General features: G+C 45.9%; 1 protein-coding gene across 5 annotated transcripts in view; it reads left to right on the top strand.

The window, feature by feature from the left end:
• MYZAP (myocardial zonula adherens protein) overlaps positions 1–16,692 on the top strand; it is a 94,121-nt gene that overhangs the window by 31,690 nt on the left and 45,739 nt on the right. For all 5 annotated transcript variants that reach the window (XM_007165936.2, XM_057543469.1, XM_057543470.1 and 2 more), the window contains exons 5-10: positions 165–278; positions 3,841–3,993; positions 7,833–7,958; positions 9,306–9,434; positions 14,400–14,479; positions 15,930–16,035. In XM_007165936.2, the coding sequence (XP_007165998.2) occupies positions 165–278; positions 3,841–3,993; positions 7,833–7,958; positions 9,306–9,434; positions 14,400–14,479; positions 15,930–16,035 (708 nt within the window). The remainder of the gene's footprint in view (positions 1–164; positions 279–3,840; positions 3,994–7,832; positions 7,959–9,305; positions 9,435–14,399; positions 14,480–15,929; positions 16,036–16,692) is intronic.

The raw sequence follows: 16,692 nt of genomic DNA, 5'->3' as shown, positions 1-16,692 counted from the left end.
TGTGCATTGGTTGTGTATAACTGAAGGTTGTCATGAGTGTGTGTGCATTGGTTGTGTGTAACTGAAGGTTGTCATGAGTGTGTGTGCATTGGTTGTGTGTAACTGAAGGTTGTCATGAGTGTGTGTGCATTGGTTGTGTGTAACTGTCTCTTCAATTTGTCCAGGTTTCACAGGCTCAGCAGGAGTATCAGCAGAATTACATCCAAACCCAGTCGTCAGCCCTGGACAGTTTTAATACCATGAACTCAGCTTTGGTGTCGGACTCCATCGGCCTGCAGGTATTCATCCGCTCCCGATTCGCCTGGGTCTCCTCTGTTCCAGTGCAAGAGAGCTTAGCCAAGGGTGGGCCCTGTGTCTTTGTGGAAAAGTAAGTCACAGAATGTCTTCAGCTCATTATTCGGAATCCTTTACACACAGCCACAGTAAAGGCCAGGCCAGGGAGACGGTGAAGGAAGGAAGCCGATGGAAATGCTTCCAAGCTGAGACTCTCAACCTTGGAGTTGCAGTTGTTTTTGCGCTTATTAAAATGGGGGTTTAGATCCTGAGTTCAGTGCTAGAGATGTCACTTGTTCCACTAGACACCCAAGTGGTCCTAAGTGTCAGTGCCTAAGACAGCACATCAGCCCACTCCCTTAAGCCCCAGTGTTACGAGAAGTTCCACCAACCACAGGAAAGCCAGACTTAAGCAAAGGCAATCTGTGTTCATTCCTGACAAGTAACTCCCAGAGGCTGTTAGGTACTTTTTCCTAATTTAGAAATTATTATTATTACTATTTTTTGGCCGCGAGGCATGTGGGATCTTAGTTCCCCAGTCAGGGATCGAACCTGCACCCCCTGCATTGGAAGCACGGAGTCTTAACCACTGGACCGCCAGGGAAGTCCCTAGAAATTATTTTGCTTTGAAAGAAATCATGTGCCTTCCAAAGAATATCTTGTAGTACCAGGCAGGGAAGCCAAAAGAGTCAGGATCCCACATTTGTGCAAATGTGTGTGGTCACCACACGTCAAGGGGGTTTTTCTCTTGATTAGTTTGATTTGCTAGGAGTTAACCCCTCATATGCTGCCCATTGTTAATCTTCCGACTGAGCCCCACCACGTAACATGCAAATTAACTTGAAAATGTTCAGAGTAAAGCATTATATTCACCAGAAGCAGCTTCCCTTGGCTTTAATTTCCAAACATGCAAATAATAGTTTCTGTCCCCTTCCAACTTCATTTGGCTCTTATCTCTTTACCTTCCTCTTGAAAGTTCACACAAGCTATTTCACATCCTTTCTGGTTCTCTATAAATAATTTGCTAGATAAGCAAACAAATTTTCATGTTGGGATTATCCACTTCCCTTAGGATCTAGTATTCTCTACTAACAGCTGTTCGGGCAGTAGTGCCAACAGCAAAGCTAGGCCACGGTCCCGCAGTGGGCCTGGGTGGGCCTCGTGTTTGGATTTGTCTGGGAGGCCCATTTCTGGTGGGGCCTCTGAGTCCCACCCTTTTCCTGGCTCTCCCATAGTGCCTGGCAGCTTTCCCCTGGCCTCAGGCCAAGCCCTCCTTTGGGTCTGGTTTATTCAGGAGCCTTTATTTTCCCTTCCTCCTGCTATCAAGGGGGCTCACCCAGGCTCTCTTTCCTTCCCTCTCAGACATCTCACTACTGGCCAACCAGGAAGTGCTGTTATCTCACCTGAGTTCAGAGTTCTGTTTTATTCGGGGACCTTACTGAGTCCTATAGCCTGGGAATCAGCCTCTCAGACAGCTCTGAGGAACTGCTCCAAAGGGGTGAGGGAGGAACCAGGATAGATAGGAGTTTCACTTGAAAAAAAAATGTAGCCAAACATCAGAAGATGACTGTTAATCACAAAAAACCCCAGACATCTTCAGTTAATGTTTTTAGTGCTTTTCTGTGTTTAAGAGGATGTAAGAGTCTGGGCTCATCAAAATTATTTCTTTGGTTTGCATCTTAACTATCTAGGGCTAGTATCCTGCTTTTTTCCATCTTGAATTCCCCTCAGGGCACACTGTTGGGTGGGCTTCGGTGGCTGATGACTTGATAGTGGGCAGCAGTCATTGTTTACTGGAATGGCAGGCAACATTTTTGTCCACACCCCTGACACGCCAGTCATTTACTTCAGAGGTCAACTGTTAGAACAGGATCCACCCTAACCCAGGGACCCTGACTGATTTCTAGTTACAGTCTAGTCTCTTATTCCAGGGTAGACAGAGGAGCCTTGTAATGAAAATATTAAAAACTGTTGTTTAAAAAAACAAAAAAAGAAGGGGGTAGAGGCTGGGGAAGAGGGAGGAGCAGAGGAAAGAAACACATCATCTCATGGCCAGGAAACTCAACTGAGTCTGAAAATAGTTGGCTTCTTATTTCTTCCATTGTCTAGTCTACCCCATTTTCATTATTACTGACGAGACCAGATCCTTGGTTTGATTTTATAGAATGTCAAAGCTGGAAAGCACTATTGAGATGATCTCCAACCCCCTTGTTTTATGGATAAACAAACTGAGGCCAACAGAAATGACTTGAACAAAGTGTATAGCTAGTCCAGGGCTACAGCCCTGGTCTCTTGGTCCAGATATAGGTTCTGTGCACAAGACCGGTCTCTGTAAAGCCAGTGGGACTTGGAGAGAGGGTGGTTGGCCAGATGGTTTCTAAGGCTCCTTGCATCTCCAATGTTCTGTGATTCCAACTTTCAAATGGCTTTTGCATTTTCTTTAATACCTATTTACCACCATTGAAAATCCTTTCTACTGATTCGAATAGGTTTAGGAATGAGGCTTATTATCCAGAGTGGAGGCTAAGGAGTGGAGGAGCTTCAGAGGTTGGTCATCTACAAAGAGGACTCAGGTGTTAGGAAGTGTGTTCAACACCAGAGTTTCCAGATCTTCTAATATAAAGTTGTAGGTGACTTCAGGAGGTGGTAGAAGGTGCCCATAAACCTGTGTCTGGTGGTAGAAATTCTGGGGTTGTGGAAGCCATTTCTCTGTAAGGAGAGTTAAGCAAGTAACCTGAAGCATGAAATAGCAGCGATATTAATTTAAGCATTCCTGCTCCAGTGGGCAGCCTGGAGCGATAAGCAACAGGCTTCTGACACTTGTCAGGCACTTGTCTGAGTCACAGACTAGGCTCCCTGCCCCTCCCTTCATCACCGCCCTTCTCTGCCTGAGCGAGGGAGGTGAAGCATTTGCTCGCATTACAGTAACCTCAGCCCTGTCGTCTAGAAGTACAGAAGTAAACAACCTGCTTAAGAAAAAAGGGGAATATCTCCATTTCATAAAACACGTATTTTGTTTTCTGATTTCAGTTTGGGAATATGGAAAATATAGAAGATACAAAGAAGAAAATTAATACCATCTATAATCCTATCACATAGTGAAAATCGTTACTTGGATTTTGGTGACTCCTAGTCTTTTTTTTTTTTTTTTCCTAGGCATGAATACATTTGGACAGATGCTTATGCATTATTTTTTTCAAAATGGGATTCTTCTGTACTTACTGTTTTCAAACCCAATCTTTTTCCATGTGAAATTACGTATTACGAACATTTTTCCTTGGAAAAGTGTTTTAATCCATTTCCATCCATCCTAAGCAGTGGCAAGCGGTGTTAGCAGCAGCCATGGCATGTTACGGGGGAAAGCTGGCTGGCCCACCCAAGTACAGGGCGGCAGACCTCCTGACCACCAGGGGGGCCCTCAGGCGCTGTAACACCAGGGTCCCAGGCTTGCAGCTCCTGTGGGCCAATGTCTCCCTCAGCCGTTAATGACAAAGGGATGTCCCGGTGTATGACTCTGACCATGTTTTCTCACACCGCTAGATCTGGTTTTTATTGTCATCCTGACAGAAAACCCTTGTGGATGTTACTTTGGAGAATAGCAACATTAAGGAACAAATCAGAAATCTGCAGCAGACACATGAAGCCTCCATGGACAAGCTGCGGGAAAAGCAGAGGCAGTTAGAGGTAGCACAAGTGGAAAACCAGCTGCTGAAAATGAAGGTAAAGTACAGCAATGTAGATTTCCTGCTAACCTTTATCTCTTCTCTCCTTCTCTTCTCTCTTCTCCCATCGCCAACTCTCCCATTTCCCTTGCTCTCTTCTCTTCTTTGTTGGGCTTCCCCACCCTTTTTGTGGCCAACGCCACAGGATTTGACTTGAAGGGACTGAGGCGGTTTCTGTGTTCACAGCTGTCAGTGCAGATTGGGGGTACCCTGTATATACCCCTGTTGGGCTCTCCTGCCTTTGTCCCAGTGGCCTCAAGGGCTACTGAGACCTCATCGTGGCACTGCTCTTATGTACCGAGAGGACACTGGGGCTGCCCACAGGTCTGGGACTTCAGAAGCTTCACTGTCTAGATTCTCTCTGAGGTTCCAAGGCCTCATTGTCTGGTTTGACAATGAAGAGCTGAAGGGCCCCCAGGAAGAAAATGGATGGATGACCAAGGACTCTGGGCAGTGTCCCTCCTGCCCCCAGGTCGTGCTTATTCCTCAGCTCAGCCTCTAAGGCCCTGGAGATGTCAGTGCTCCTTCCAGCTTTGAAACTTCCAGGAACCGACCCACAAATGGCTCAAAGAAGTCACTCAACAAATTATTTCCTGAATGGATTTGTTTTTATTTAAGCCTGTGCTTTTCAGATTGTGTTCAACACAGCCTTAGGCTATTCTAGGGGAGAGTGTGTTATGGGTAGTGTACCATGTGATTTAGTGCTCAAACTAGAGTATGTTCAGGAGTGAAGGGAGGTGCTATTAAGAATTTAGTTAGGGGAACAAACTGGGCCACGTGGTCCCCTACCTATGGGCCGCCTCAGGGACAGCTGATAGGGAGCGTGGGCCACCACGCCACACTGTGCAGCCTCTGCGATGGCTGCCCCACAGGCTGTGGCATCACCACCCACTTGGCCAAACACAACCACCTGGGAAAGGGGAGGGACCAGAGAGCTACACAGCCAATCAGCTCCTCTTTGCTTTCACTTCAAACAGGGATGCTCTTCTACTTTTTCATATATTGTATTTCTGCGTAAGAGTTACTTTGGAAAAAAAAGGCGTTTGTTGCTGAAAAATTCTGAAATGACTGTTTGGAGTCTTTTCCTCAAGGTAGGATCTCTATGCAGTCATTCATTCCACAAATATGTCCTGAGTATCTACTCTCTGCACCTGTGCTCCGCATCCGTGTCTGTTGCAGAGGTGCTGTGGTGTCAGGGAGACCAAGCCTCTAAATCCAGTCCTCAATTGCCTGTTTTAGAGACTAATGCTTTACTTTACCCAGCCCCACACCCCCCAAATTACAAAGGTGACAGGTCTCAGAGTATGTCATGTGACCTGGATGCAGCATAAACAGGACGTGAGGGACAGAGCCCATTCTAGAAGTGGAGATATGGAGTGCAGGACACGCTGGGTCTCTTTCAGCTAATGATAACCTCTGTTTAGGATTTCCCATTTTGTGGTTTCTTGGTACCAAAACTTGCCTAGTGATGAGAGGGGAGATTGAGAGGGCATCAAGAGAGACTTTTGTCCCGTCTTTGGAGTAAACATAATGTAGCCTATCCGGGTTGTAGTACACCTTACTCATCCAGAGGTTACCTACGCAGCTAACTCAGCTCTCTTAAACAAGCAGTAAGCTGGAAGGAGGGGACACAAACAAACCTTCAGAGTCATAAAATCAATGGCCTGAAGTTCACAGGTGAGGGCAGGGCCGGGGAAGAAAGGAAACACCAGCCACTCCCAACATAAGCCTGCTTGCCCACGGCTCTACTTTTTCTCGTCTCCTAAGCTAGGCCTGTGCAAGCCCCCAGGAGTCCCCGGCTAAGGTCCCCCAGACCAGATGGGAATGTTTCCAAACACAACATTTGGAAAAGCACAAAGGTATGGAAAGGATGAGTCCAGATTTCTTATATGAGCTTAAGTGTTTCCTAGAGACTGACTGGCCAGTGCAACTAATGCGATGGCTTCAGCTCCATGTGGGCAGCTTCTCGTCAAAGGCCTTCCTGCTTTTCTGACTTAAAAAATTTTTTAAAGTAATGTATGCACCTGGGGGGAAAAGTCAAACAATATGAAAGGTAACATAGAGGTATGCCTGCACCATTTTACATTCCTACCAGCCATGTAAGAGGATTGCAATTTCTCCCCATCCTTGCCAACACTGGTTACTCTCTTTTATTGATTATAGTCATCCTCGTAGGTGTGAAGCTCATTGTAGTTTTGCATTTCCCTGATAACTAATGATGTTAAGTATCATTTTTTGTGCTTATTGGTCATTTGGATATCTTCTCTGGAGTGTCTATCAGATCCTTTGCCTATTTTTAAATTGGGTTATTTATATTTTATTATTGAGTTGTAAAAATTCTTCATATATTCCAGATACAAGTTATTAGATAAATAATTTACAAATATTTCCCCCCACTCTAGGTGTTATCTTTTCAATTTCTTGATGCTATCCTTTGAAGCACAGAAGTTTTTAATATTGAATATTGATGAAGTCTTATTTATCTCTTTTTCATCAGTTATGGTTTTGGTGTCATATCTAATTTTAATCAAAGGTCACAAAGATTTGCCTTATGGTTTTCTTCTAAGAGTTTTATAGTTTTGGCTTTCACATTTAAGCCTTTAATCCATTTCGAGTTAATTTTTGTATATGGTGTATTAGGGATCCAACTTCATTCTTTTGTATGTGACAAATCCGATCATCCCAGCACCATTTTGTTGAAAGGTCTGTTCTTGTCCCAGTGAATGATCTTGGTAGATAATTGTTTAAAATTTAATATTTATAACAGACAAATTATTTACTTGGTTTCAAAGTTAAATCTACAAAACAAAGAAATAGAACATCAATATCTGTAATCTCCTCTTTTCTCTTTAACTCCCTCCTTCCTCCTATAGCAAACCTTTTTACTTTTTAATTTTGTAGGACTCTGACCCAACTCTAATAACGTAGTGGTCTTACTTTCAGCCCACAGTAGAATACTGAAGAATTTAAAAAGCATATCTTTCTGAGGCCAATTAGAGTGTGGATATATTAACTAGAGAAAAGGGTTTGTTAAAACTGATAGAATAAAAGATGATAAAAATTTCAGGAGCAAGAGAACATTAGACAGGGAGAGTCATTGAAGAAAGAGGTTAGGGCTTCCCTGGTGGCGCAGTGGTTGAGAATCTGCCTGCTAATGCAGGAGACACGGGTTCGAGCCCTGGTCTGGGAAGATCCCACATGCCACGGAGCAGCTGGGCCCGTGAGCCACAGCTGCTGAGCCTGTGCGTCTGGAGCCTGTGCCCCGCAACGGGAGGGGCCGTGATAGTGAAAGGCCCGCGCACCGCGATGAAGAGCGGTCCCCGCACCGCGATGAAGAGTGGCCCCCACTTGCCGCAACTAGAGAAAGCCCTCGCACGAACCGAAGACCCAGCACAACCAAAAAAAAAAAAAAATAAATAAATAAATAAATAAATAAAATTAAAAAAAAAAAAAAAAGAAAGAGGTTAATAAGACAGTGGAGCATGATACATTTTAGAGAATTCAGTTTAAAAATGGCTAAATTTGGGGGGCAAGGTTGGCACTTAGAGAGGTACGTTTCTGCCTTTTGAAAAATTCCCTCCTGTGGAGCACCTTTTCCAGATAATATCAAGTAAATTAGTGTAAGGGGCCACTTTTAATTTTCTCTGCACCTGCTCACCCCTTTTCCTTCTTCCTTCTACCTCTTTGCCCGTTAGTTCCTGCTGCCTCTGTCTCCTGCAGAACCCTGGGGCGTGGGTCCACTCCCCCGTGAGTCCACACTTGATACCTACAGAGTGAAAGGTGTGGATTCCCCCTGAGCCCACCAGAGTTGTAGCTCTGAAGTGAGTCTCTCTGCAGGTGGAATCCTCCCAAGAAGCCAACGCGGAGGTGATGAGAGAGATGACCAGGAAGCTGTACAGCCAGTACGAAGAAAGGCTGCACGAAGAGCAGCAGAGGCACAGTGCCGAGAAAGAGGCGCTCCTGGTGTGTATGTCCTACCTGCTGATGGGGTAGCAGAGAGTTTGGGGTGCATTATTGTTGGTGAGCTTTACGTGGTAGGGTTTGTGCTCAGAGGGGAGTTAGTGGGCTCTAACGTGGGTGACGGGTCAAGGAATTTATTATTTGCCGATTCACTGCTCTCCCTTCTCCCTTCCTTTACTCACCACCTTCCCTGCTTGGAATAGTCCTCAATCACCACTTTCTCTAGCAGGTCTGACCGTTTGCCAGCATCCGAGCAGATCCTGGGCTTACCTGCAGCCACGCCCTTTCTCACTCCATTTGCTCTTCCTTGCCCGTCCTTGATCCTACCTACGCTCCCTGAGAGCCCCGAAGATGCCAGCATCTCCACGAATGAAGTCTTTCCCACTCACACACCTGCAAGTGTCCTCTGTCCTTGGGAAACCCACACTTTCTCTGCTCTTTGCCATGGAAGTCTCTTGTCCGTGTTATTGGAGCTGGGCTGTATGTCTCACATCTTGGCTTCTCTAGAAGAGCATAAATTCCTTGAAGGCAGGGACTCCATTCTGCCTTATCTTGTGTCCTCACCGGCTTAATACATGTGCTGATTGATTGCCTGAGTTGGCGCTTTGCAATATGGGAGAAAGATCTGGGCATTCTGCATTCAATTCCAGATCCAGCCCTAATTCCGTTTAGGTTGTGTGACACTCTGAGCACCTAGTCAGGGGATAAATAACATTTGTAGGCTCTTTTTAGACATAAAGACTCAAGGGGAAAAAAAGGAGAAAAAATAAGTAGGCCCATTAAAAAGCCATGCAGGCTTCCCTGGTGGCGCAGTGGTTAAGAATCCGCCTGCTAATGCAGGCGACACGGGTTCGATCCCTGGTCCGGGAAGATCCCACATGCCGCGGAGCAAATAAGCCCGTGTGCCACAACTACTGAGCCTGTGCTCTAGAGCCCGCGAGCCACAACTACTGAGCCCACATGCCACAACTACTGAAGCCCACGCGCCTAGAGCCTGTGCTCCGCAACAAGAGAAGCCACTGCAATGAGAAGCCTGCGCACCGCAACGAAGAGTAGCCCCCGCTCGCCGCAACCAGAGAAAGCCCGCACGCAGCAACGAAGATCCAACGCAGCCAAAAATAAAAAAATTTAAAAATTAAAAAAAAAAAAAAAAAAAAAAGCCATGCAATGTGTCTTTATTCATGGGTGAGAACCAGAATCCTGGAACTTGAGTTCATGATCTGTGAGACACTTCTAGGCCCCCAGGTCATGCTTTTAAAGAGACATGATGATTTAGCCAGGCCTGAGCTGTTTGGACCCTGATTGGTAGCTACTCCATGCTCTGCTGAGGAGAGTACATTTCTTTTGCAGGTAGAAACCAATAGTTTTCTGAAAGCCATTGAAGAAGCCAATAAAAAGATGCAAGTGGCAGAGACCAGCCTAGAGGAGAAGGACCAGAGGATCGGGGAGCTGGACAGGCTGATTGAGCGCATGGAGAAGGTAACACAGCTTGGGGCCCGGGGCCCCTCGCCCAGCCTCCCTTGTGGTGCAGCAGGTCCCCTGCAGGCCTGCCCCAAAGTATGAGAAGCCCTCATCCCTGCAATTTGTGACTTGAAAAAAACAAAGAGAAAACTGTAAAAGAAAGTATAAGGAAGTCCCAAAAAGTTCTTATTTTTCCCGTGGTGCAAATTTTGATGCTTCAAAAAACATTACGTATCAAATTATTTACAGAAACTAATATTTTAGCAGTTCTGCTTTGCTGGGGCCCCAAGCAGGAACTTAGATTACTTGTTGAGCAGGCAAGCCCTATTTCGACGTTACAGCAACACCCCAAGCCCTGCCTGAGTCTGAAGGGTTGGCTTTTCTCTGACACTCTGTGTCGGAGTGGGGGACACTGCCTTTCTCTGTGGGTTTGGGGGGAGGCCTGCAGAAGGCAGGAGCTCTGCCCGGATAATGAGCCAGTCTAGAGAAAGGGAAGAGGGAGCCTGGAAATGAGGCAGGAAGTGGAGAAACGGGAAGGAGGGGTGGGAGAGAGGAAAGAGAAAAAAGAAGAGAGAGAAAGGGCGGTGACCTTTAGCAGGTGATGGCTCGCTGCGGGGGGGGGGGGGGGGGCGGGGAGAGGGGGGTAGTTGAAGGCTAGAGCTGTGGCTGCTTCCTGGAAAGTGGGCCTCTAGTGGCATGAGTTTGCAGAACAGCACTGACCGGCCAAGACCTGACCCATCAGCATCCCGTAACTCACTCACGCTGGATGCTGAGAATCCCCAGGCTGACGATGGAGGGAGGGGGAGTGACAGTGTGAGCAGGGTCAACAGCTGGGCTCCCGGGTGATTCTGAGAAGAGGGCTGGCCCGTGGTGTCTGCGGCATGATCCCCTCCACCGTCCCCTGACAAGGGAGGCGTAACCAGCTTAGGAACAGCCTTAAATGCAATACTGTGGAGCTTCGGGGCTGGTGGGGGGCTCCTGTTTTGGGTAACATCTTTTTTGGGGAGGGACTTGAGCAAATAGAGGGTCAGTTACAATTTCGCCTCCACCCTCTGGGAAAGCAGAATCCCATGCGGTATTGAAGAGCGGGTATGGTTAGGGGTAATGTCAGCATCGGCTGGAGGTGGCAGTCGTGACGATTGGGCAACGAGGGCATTTTCTAGAACGTGGGTGAGCTATCTCCCACATCACCGCTCTCCTACAACAGCAGACGGCGCTGGTTAAAGCACATACTCGCACTGGGTGACAGATTGTCCTGCAGCAAACAGAAGCCAGGTGAGCGGGCAGCACGGGGAGGTGTACAGAGAGACTGTCCGTGTGCTGGTTAAGAATATGGGTTTTAGGATCAGACAGACCTAGGGTTTGAGTCTTGCCTCTCTTTCTCGTTGTGGGCGGTTACTTGACTTTTCCAAATTCAGTTTCCTCTTCTGTAAAATGCTGACGATAGTAATTCTTACTCTTAGGCCTTCTGTGAGGAGAACACGAGAAAAATCCGTGCCAAATGCTCAGCGCGGTGCCTGGCGTACATAAAGTCGGGGCTCACAAATGTGTGGCTCTGATTTTTATGTTGTTACTTGCATAAATGTCTGCCCCTGGTGTCAGCTTCTTTTCCAGCTGGACCTGTTCTGTAACTGAGTTTCTTTGTACCCTTGCGATTCTGAAAGTTCCCAGCTTCTTCCCACTGATGTCCACGTGGAGCCCGGGTCAGGGCCATATGGCTGGGGGGCCAGGGTGGTGTCGGTGAGGCCGGCCGGCCCTGCCAGCATTTGTGTGACACAAAATGTTCCCCACGTCCTCTTGGCTTTCTCTTTAGTGATTGAAAATCTATTGTCCTTCCTCTTAATCTTTCCCATTTAAGCTAGCGAAATGCTTGCTTTATTTAGCTAAGATTAGATTACCCATTTACTGTTTTTCCCCCTTCAGGGATAAATCTGGGACAGCAGGAACCGTGCCAAATCTCTGTCACACAGGATGTGAACAGCATGCCCACAGAGTTTGTATTCCTGTTCTCACCTATTTTTGGATTTTTCTCGAGGACAAACCATGTGCTTTTGAATGGCTTCTGTGCTATATCCCTTAGTTTACTGTTCTCAGCATTGTGTGCCAACCCCCTTTTTTTCCTGATCAGTAGAAGTCTTGTAAGGAATGTGTTCTATCAGAGACCCTTCTGCAGAATAGATAATATTCTATGCCTTGGTCGCAGTGGTGGTTTCACCAGCTAATGTGTATACAAATGTACTGATTGTGCAATACTCACTTAAGATTTGTTGTACCTCAATTTAGAAAAAAATCAAATTTTAAAGTGTGCTGTAAGTTAGGCCTTGCCCTACTTTTTTTTTTTTTTTTTTGGCAGTTTTTTTTTTTTATTGTGTTGTTTTGTCTTCTTGTTACTGATTAGCTTGAGTTCTTTTATATATTCTGCATGCGAGTTCTTTGTCAGATATATGTTTTGCAAATATTTTCTCGTTGTGGCTTGCCTTCTCATATTCTTTTTTTTTAATTAATTAATTTATTTATTTATTTATTTATGTCTGTGTTGGGTCTTCGTTTCTGTGTGAGGGCTTCCTCTAGTTGCGGCGAGCGGGGGCCACTCTTCATCACGGTGCACGGGCCTCTCACTATCGCGGCCTCTCTTGTTGTGGAGCACAGGCTCCAGACGCGCAGGCTCAGTAATTGTGGCTTACAGGCCTAGTTGCTCCGCGGCATGTGGGATCTTCCCAGACCAGGGCTCGAACCCGTGTCTCCTGCATTGGCAGGCAGATTCTCAACCACTGCGCCACCAGGGAAGCCCCTTGCCCTACTTTAAGACAGCTTTTTGGGGAGTCTGAGGGAAGGCTTGCTTGTTAAAGAGTCATCATTATTATTTCAGGGCTAATGTAAACTTCCAGCCAGTGGCAGAACCCATGGGGACAGTAAGAATGTGCATTCGCTGTAGAGATTTAAAAGCAGTAATAAAACCCCACTGAAAAGTCGGTCTTCCTTCATTATTCTAAGTACATCGATGATAACACGCCCTTCCTCCCGTGGTGGACTGCTCCCCACTCTGGTCTACCCTTGGTCTGCCACTGCTTACAGCTTCAGAAGTTGAGGGGGCTAAAGTTTCAAGGATCTGCTTTGAATATTTGGTGGAAAAGACGTTTGGAATGTGTATAAGTAGCCAGAGCTTGTTGGGGAGAACTTCTGAGGTTAAAGATGAGGCACGGGGGCTTCCCTGGTGGCGCAGTGGTTGAGAATCTGCCTGCCAATGCAGGGGACACGGGTTCGAGCCCTGGTCTGGGAGGATCCCACATGCCGCGGAGCAACTGGGCCCGTGAGCCACAACTACTGAGCCTGCGCGTCTGGAGCCTGTGCTCCGCAACAAGAGAGGCCGCGATAGTGAGAGGCCTGCGCACCGCGATGAAGAGTGGCCCCCGCTTGCCGCAACTAGAGAAAGCCCTCGCACAGAAACGAAGATCCAACACAGCCATAAATAAATAAATAAATAAATAAATAAATTAAATTAAAAAAAAAAAAAAAAAAAAATGAGGCACGGCCATACTTAGAGAAGGACCTAAAGTAGAATAGTCTCCTCCCAATTAATGAGCAGGATTTGATAAACTTCATTGTAAGGAAATTTATTATACTCTCATCTGTAACATTTCTAGGGCAATTTTGGTTGTGACGGGCACTACATTTTTATTAATATTTTCCACTTTGTTCAAAGAAATGTGTCCAGATTTTATATTACTTAAAAAAAAAATTTAGTTATTTGTTTGTTTGGCTGCGTTGAGTCTTAGTTGCGGCACGCGGGATATTCATTGCGGTGTGCGGGATCTTTCGTTGCGGGGCACTGGCTTCTCTCTAGTTGTGGCGCGTGGGCAGTAGAGCACGCGGGCTTAGTTGCCCCGTGGCATGTGGGATTTTAGTTCTCCGACCAGGGATCGAACCTGCGTCCCCTGCATTGGAAGGCAGATTCTTAACCTCTGGACCACCAGGGAAGTCCCTTATATTATTTATTTTAGGTAAACTTCTAAATTTATATATCTATATATATACACACACACACACACACAGCAAAGTGTACAAATCTTAAGTGCACAGCTTGATACATGAATTGGTTTCCTATTGAAACTCTAACAGTTTACCACAGTTAGAGGCTTAAAGCATCATGGATTTATCGTTCTTAGTTCTGGAGGTCAGAAGTCCTAAAATCAAGGTGTTGGCAGGGCTGGCTTCCTTTTGGGAGCTCTAGAGGAGAATCCATTTCCTAGCCTTTGTTCCCTTCTAGAGACTGACTATATTCCTTGGCTCATGGCCCCATCCTCCAGCTTCAAAGCCAGCATTGTAGCATCTCCCAGTCTTTGTCTGTTTCTGACTCTAACCCTACTTCTTCCTTCCAATACGAGCCCAACTAGATAATCCAGGATAATCTCCCCATTTTCAAGATCATAACTTAATCACGGCTGCAAAGTTCCTTTATCCATGGAAGGCAACATATTCACAGATTTCAGAGATTAGGATGTGAACACCGTTGGGGGACTCTTATTCTGATTTTCACAATGTAGTTTTACAAGTGAACACACCCGTGTACACACCATCCCAGTTAATTTATAGGATATTACAGAAGTCCAGACCCTCTTGATGATTCAGAAAATAATCCCAAGAAATTTGTAGTATCACAGGCCACTGATTTAGAGTATTGATTAACATTATTTAGAACCATAAATTTTCACAAGACATCTGAGCCTGGGCTGATGAGATGCTTTTAAAAAAATAAATCTTGAATGGCTTTATCCAGGATATTTGTCTCTAACTCATAAATACATCTATAAATACGCACCAGTAAATTTGACATTTTGAGCTTTGTTTGGACCCTGGCAAGTGGGTGTATAAAACCCATGGGTGTCACATAGACTTGAATTCACTAGTGCTAGAGTTGCTTGCTGTACATTCTCCAGCCAACTTGGGATCCATCGATTAAATATTAGTGTCTGTCTGTTTTAGGAACGCCATCAACTTCAACTCCAGCTCCTGGAGCATGAAACAGAAATGTCAATGGAAATTACCAATTCTGACAAAGAAAGGTAAGATGTAATGCCCTTTGTCTTGTAAAGGATTTAGATGGTGGACACGCTGTGTTTTTGTGGGCTCACTTGGTCCTTGCATCGTCATTCGTTTGGTCGTCACCCATTGCAGACTGATACATGCAAAACATTGGACTGGGAGCTTCCAACGTGGAGCTTCCAGCCACATCTTACAACCCAGGGCTGGTTGTTAGTGCAGTGGAACACGTCAAAGCCTGTCACAAGTGCCAGAGTTCAGTCTATAAATGTTCTCCATAACCTTGAGCTCCACAGGATGCACCTTGTTGATGAGAAAATTCGAGAGTGACTAATACCATTGCCATGGAAACTAATTTTACAGTGTCTTTGTTTCCAAACATTCCTCAATGAAACCTTGCCTTGTCCTCTGGCTATGAGTGTATAAAGCCCTGCATGGGAAATGCAGGAGCAGTCCACGGCCTCTTTTGGAAACCAGAAGGCAGCGAGGCCACGCACGGCCCTCTAGTGAAGGAAAACAAGGTTGGGATGCTTTGAGCATTTGAGCAAGTTACTTAACAACCCTGAGATTCTTTGCTTCTCTGTAAAATGGGAATTCTTTTTTCAAGTGGGGAGAGTTGTAATGATGCGAAGAGTGCCCATCTCACTGGGGTATTATTGTGAGGGAACTGCTGGGTGTACTGCCTGCCACATAGTATGTGCTGAAAAAATACCTGTTCTCCTTCCTCGTATGCAACTTCAGAGTTTGCAGAGTTATAGGGATCTTTCCTAGTCTTTAACATAGTGCTGAGGAGGGACCTGGCAGAGATGGGAAGTGGTAAGCAGACCACCAGACCCTTCGTCCGTGCTCCAGTCCAGTGGCCCCAAAGGACTGTAGAGTCCATCTGCTGGTTCCTTTGGTTTATTTGAACCAAGTAAAGTCTGAGGATAATTTGTGCTTTTTTTTTTTTTTTAAAGTATGAAATGTATTATGAGGTGGTCTGCTCTGTTTTGATGGAGAGAGGGTCTTCCAGCATATTTCCCATTTTCTCAAAATAAATGATATATGGAACAATTGTAATTCCTGACTTTCCAGGACTCTGCCACTTGATTTCAGATATTTTGTTGTGTTGCTAGATTCTTCTCCTTCTCTGTTTTCCTGATCGTGGTAATTACTGGATGTTCCAATGCTGTATTAACCCAAAAAGAAAAAGCCTCTCATATCTGTAAGTGGTGCAAAAAAATTCTCTCTCAGCCCCTGGAAAGTATAGTAACTGTCCTTATACAGGGTAAAACTTGCAAGTGGGAACTTGAAAAATGGTCCTATCTTCCTTCTACAGTGGGGTGGTCGACTAGTAGTTAATAAACTAGGATACACACAAAGTAGGAAGAGTGCGTCTTGTTCTGGGCAATATTCCCTTCAAGCGGTGACTCTGGGCACTGCTCTTGCTGCTTTGCTTGAGGATTCACTTGCGCTTTCTTCTATTTGTGTTAGGTATCAGCGGCTGGAGGAGGCGTCAGCCAGCCTCCGGGAGCGGATCCGACACCTAGATGACATGGTGCATTGCCAGCAGAAGAAAGTCAAGCAGATGGTTGAGGAGGTAAGCCCCTGTGAAAGGTCTTGGGCCCGGGATTGCTTCCTGTGGTGGGGACACTTCGGCCCTAGAGCCAGATACGACTCTCAGCTCCCTCTTCTGTGGCTCACGGTGAACTAGCTCAGGCCACTACCATCTTGGCCCAGAGGAAAAGGTCCTCATATGTCCCCTGTGGACTGGTGATGATCCCTCTAAAAGAGGGCCGTCCCCAGATGAAAGGGTTACAGTTAAGAAAGCTGGAAGGTGCAGTTCATAAGCTCACTCACCTACACAGGACAGCAGTACCCTTTATGGGTGCCTGCAGCTCAGGGACCAAAGGGTGTGACAAGAACAGTTCACTTCGGCTCAGGTCTCTGCACCCCGGGACCTGCCTGCCTCTCGCCCTGCTCCTGCTTTTGTCCTTTCTCCACGTCTGGTGTGTCTCTGTCATTCCCTTTCCCTGTCAGTCCCTTTTTCTTCGTTTTTTTCTCTTTTCTACTATCCTTTTTCTCCTTAACTGTCTATGTAACATGAAAGCAAGTTTTAGGCTTACTGTATGCTGGACATAGTTTACTATCCTGTTTTTCTAAATGAAAAAAACAGGTAAGTTGAACTTTTATATTTCTCTAAGAGGAAGAAAGTTTCTTTTAACTTGTGTCACTGTCCCTGTCTCTCTCGTGGTGA

The sequence above is a fragment of the Balaenoptera acutorostrata genome, chromosome 3, assembly GCF_949987535.1.
Source record: "Balaenoptera acutorostrata chromosome 3, mBalAcu1.1, whole genome shotgun sequence".
Taxonomy (NCBI): domain Eukaryota; kingdom Metazoa; phylum Chordata; class Mammalia; order Artiodactyla; family Balaenopteridae; genus Balaenoptera; species Balaenoptera acutorostrata.
Note: the sequence above shows the minus strand (reverse complement) of the source record. Positions and strands in the feature narration are given on the sequence as shown.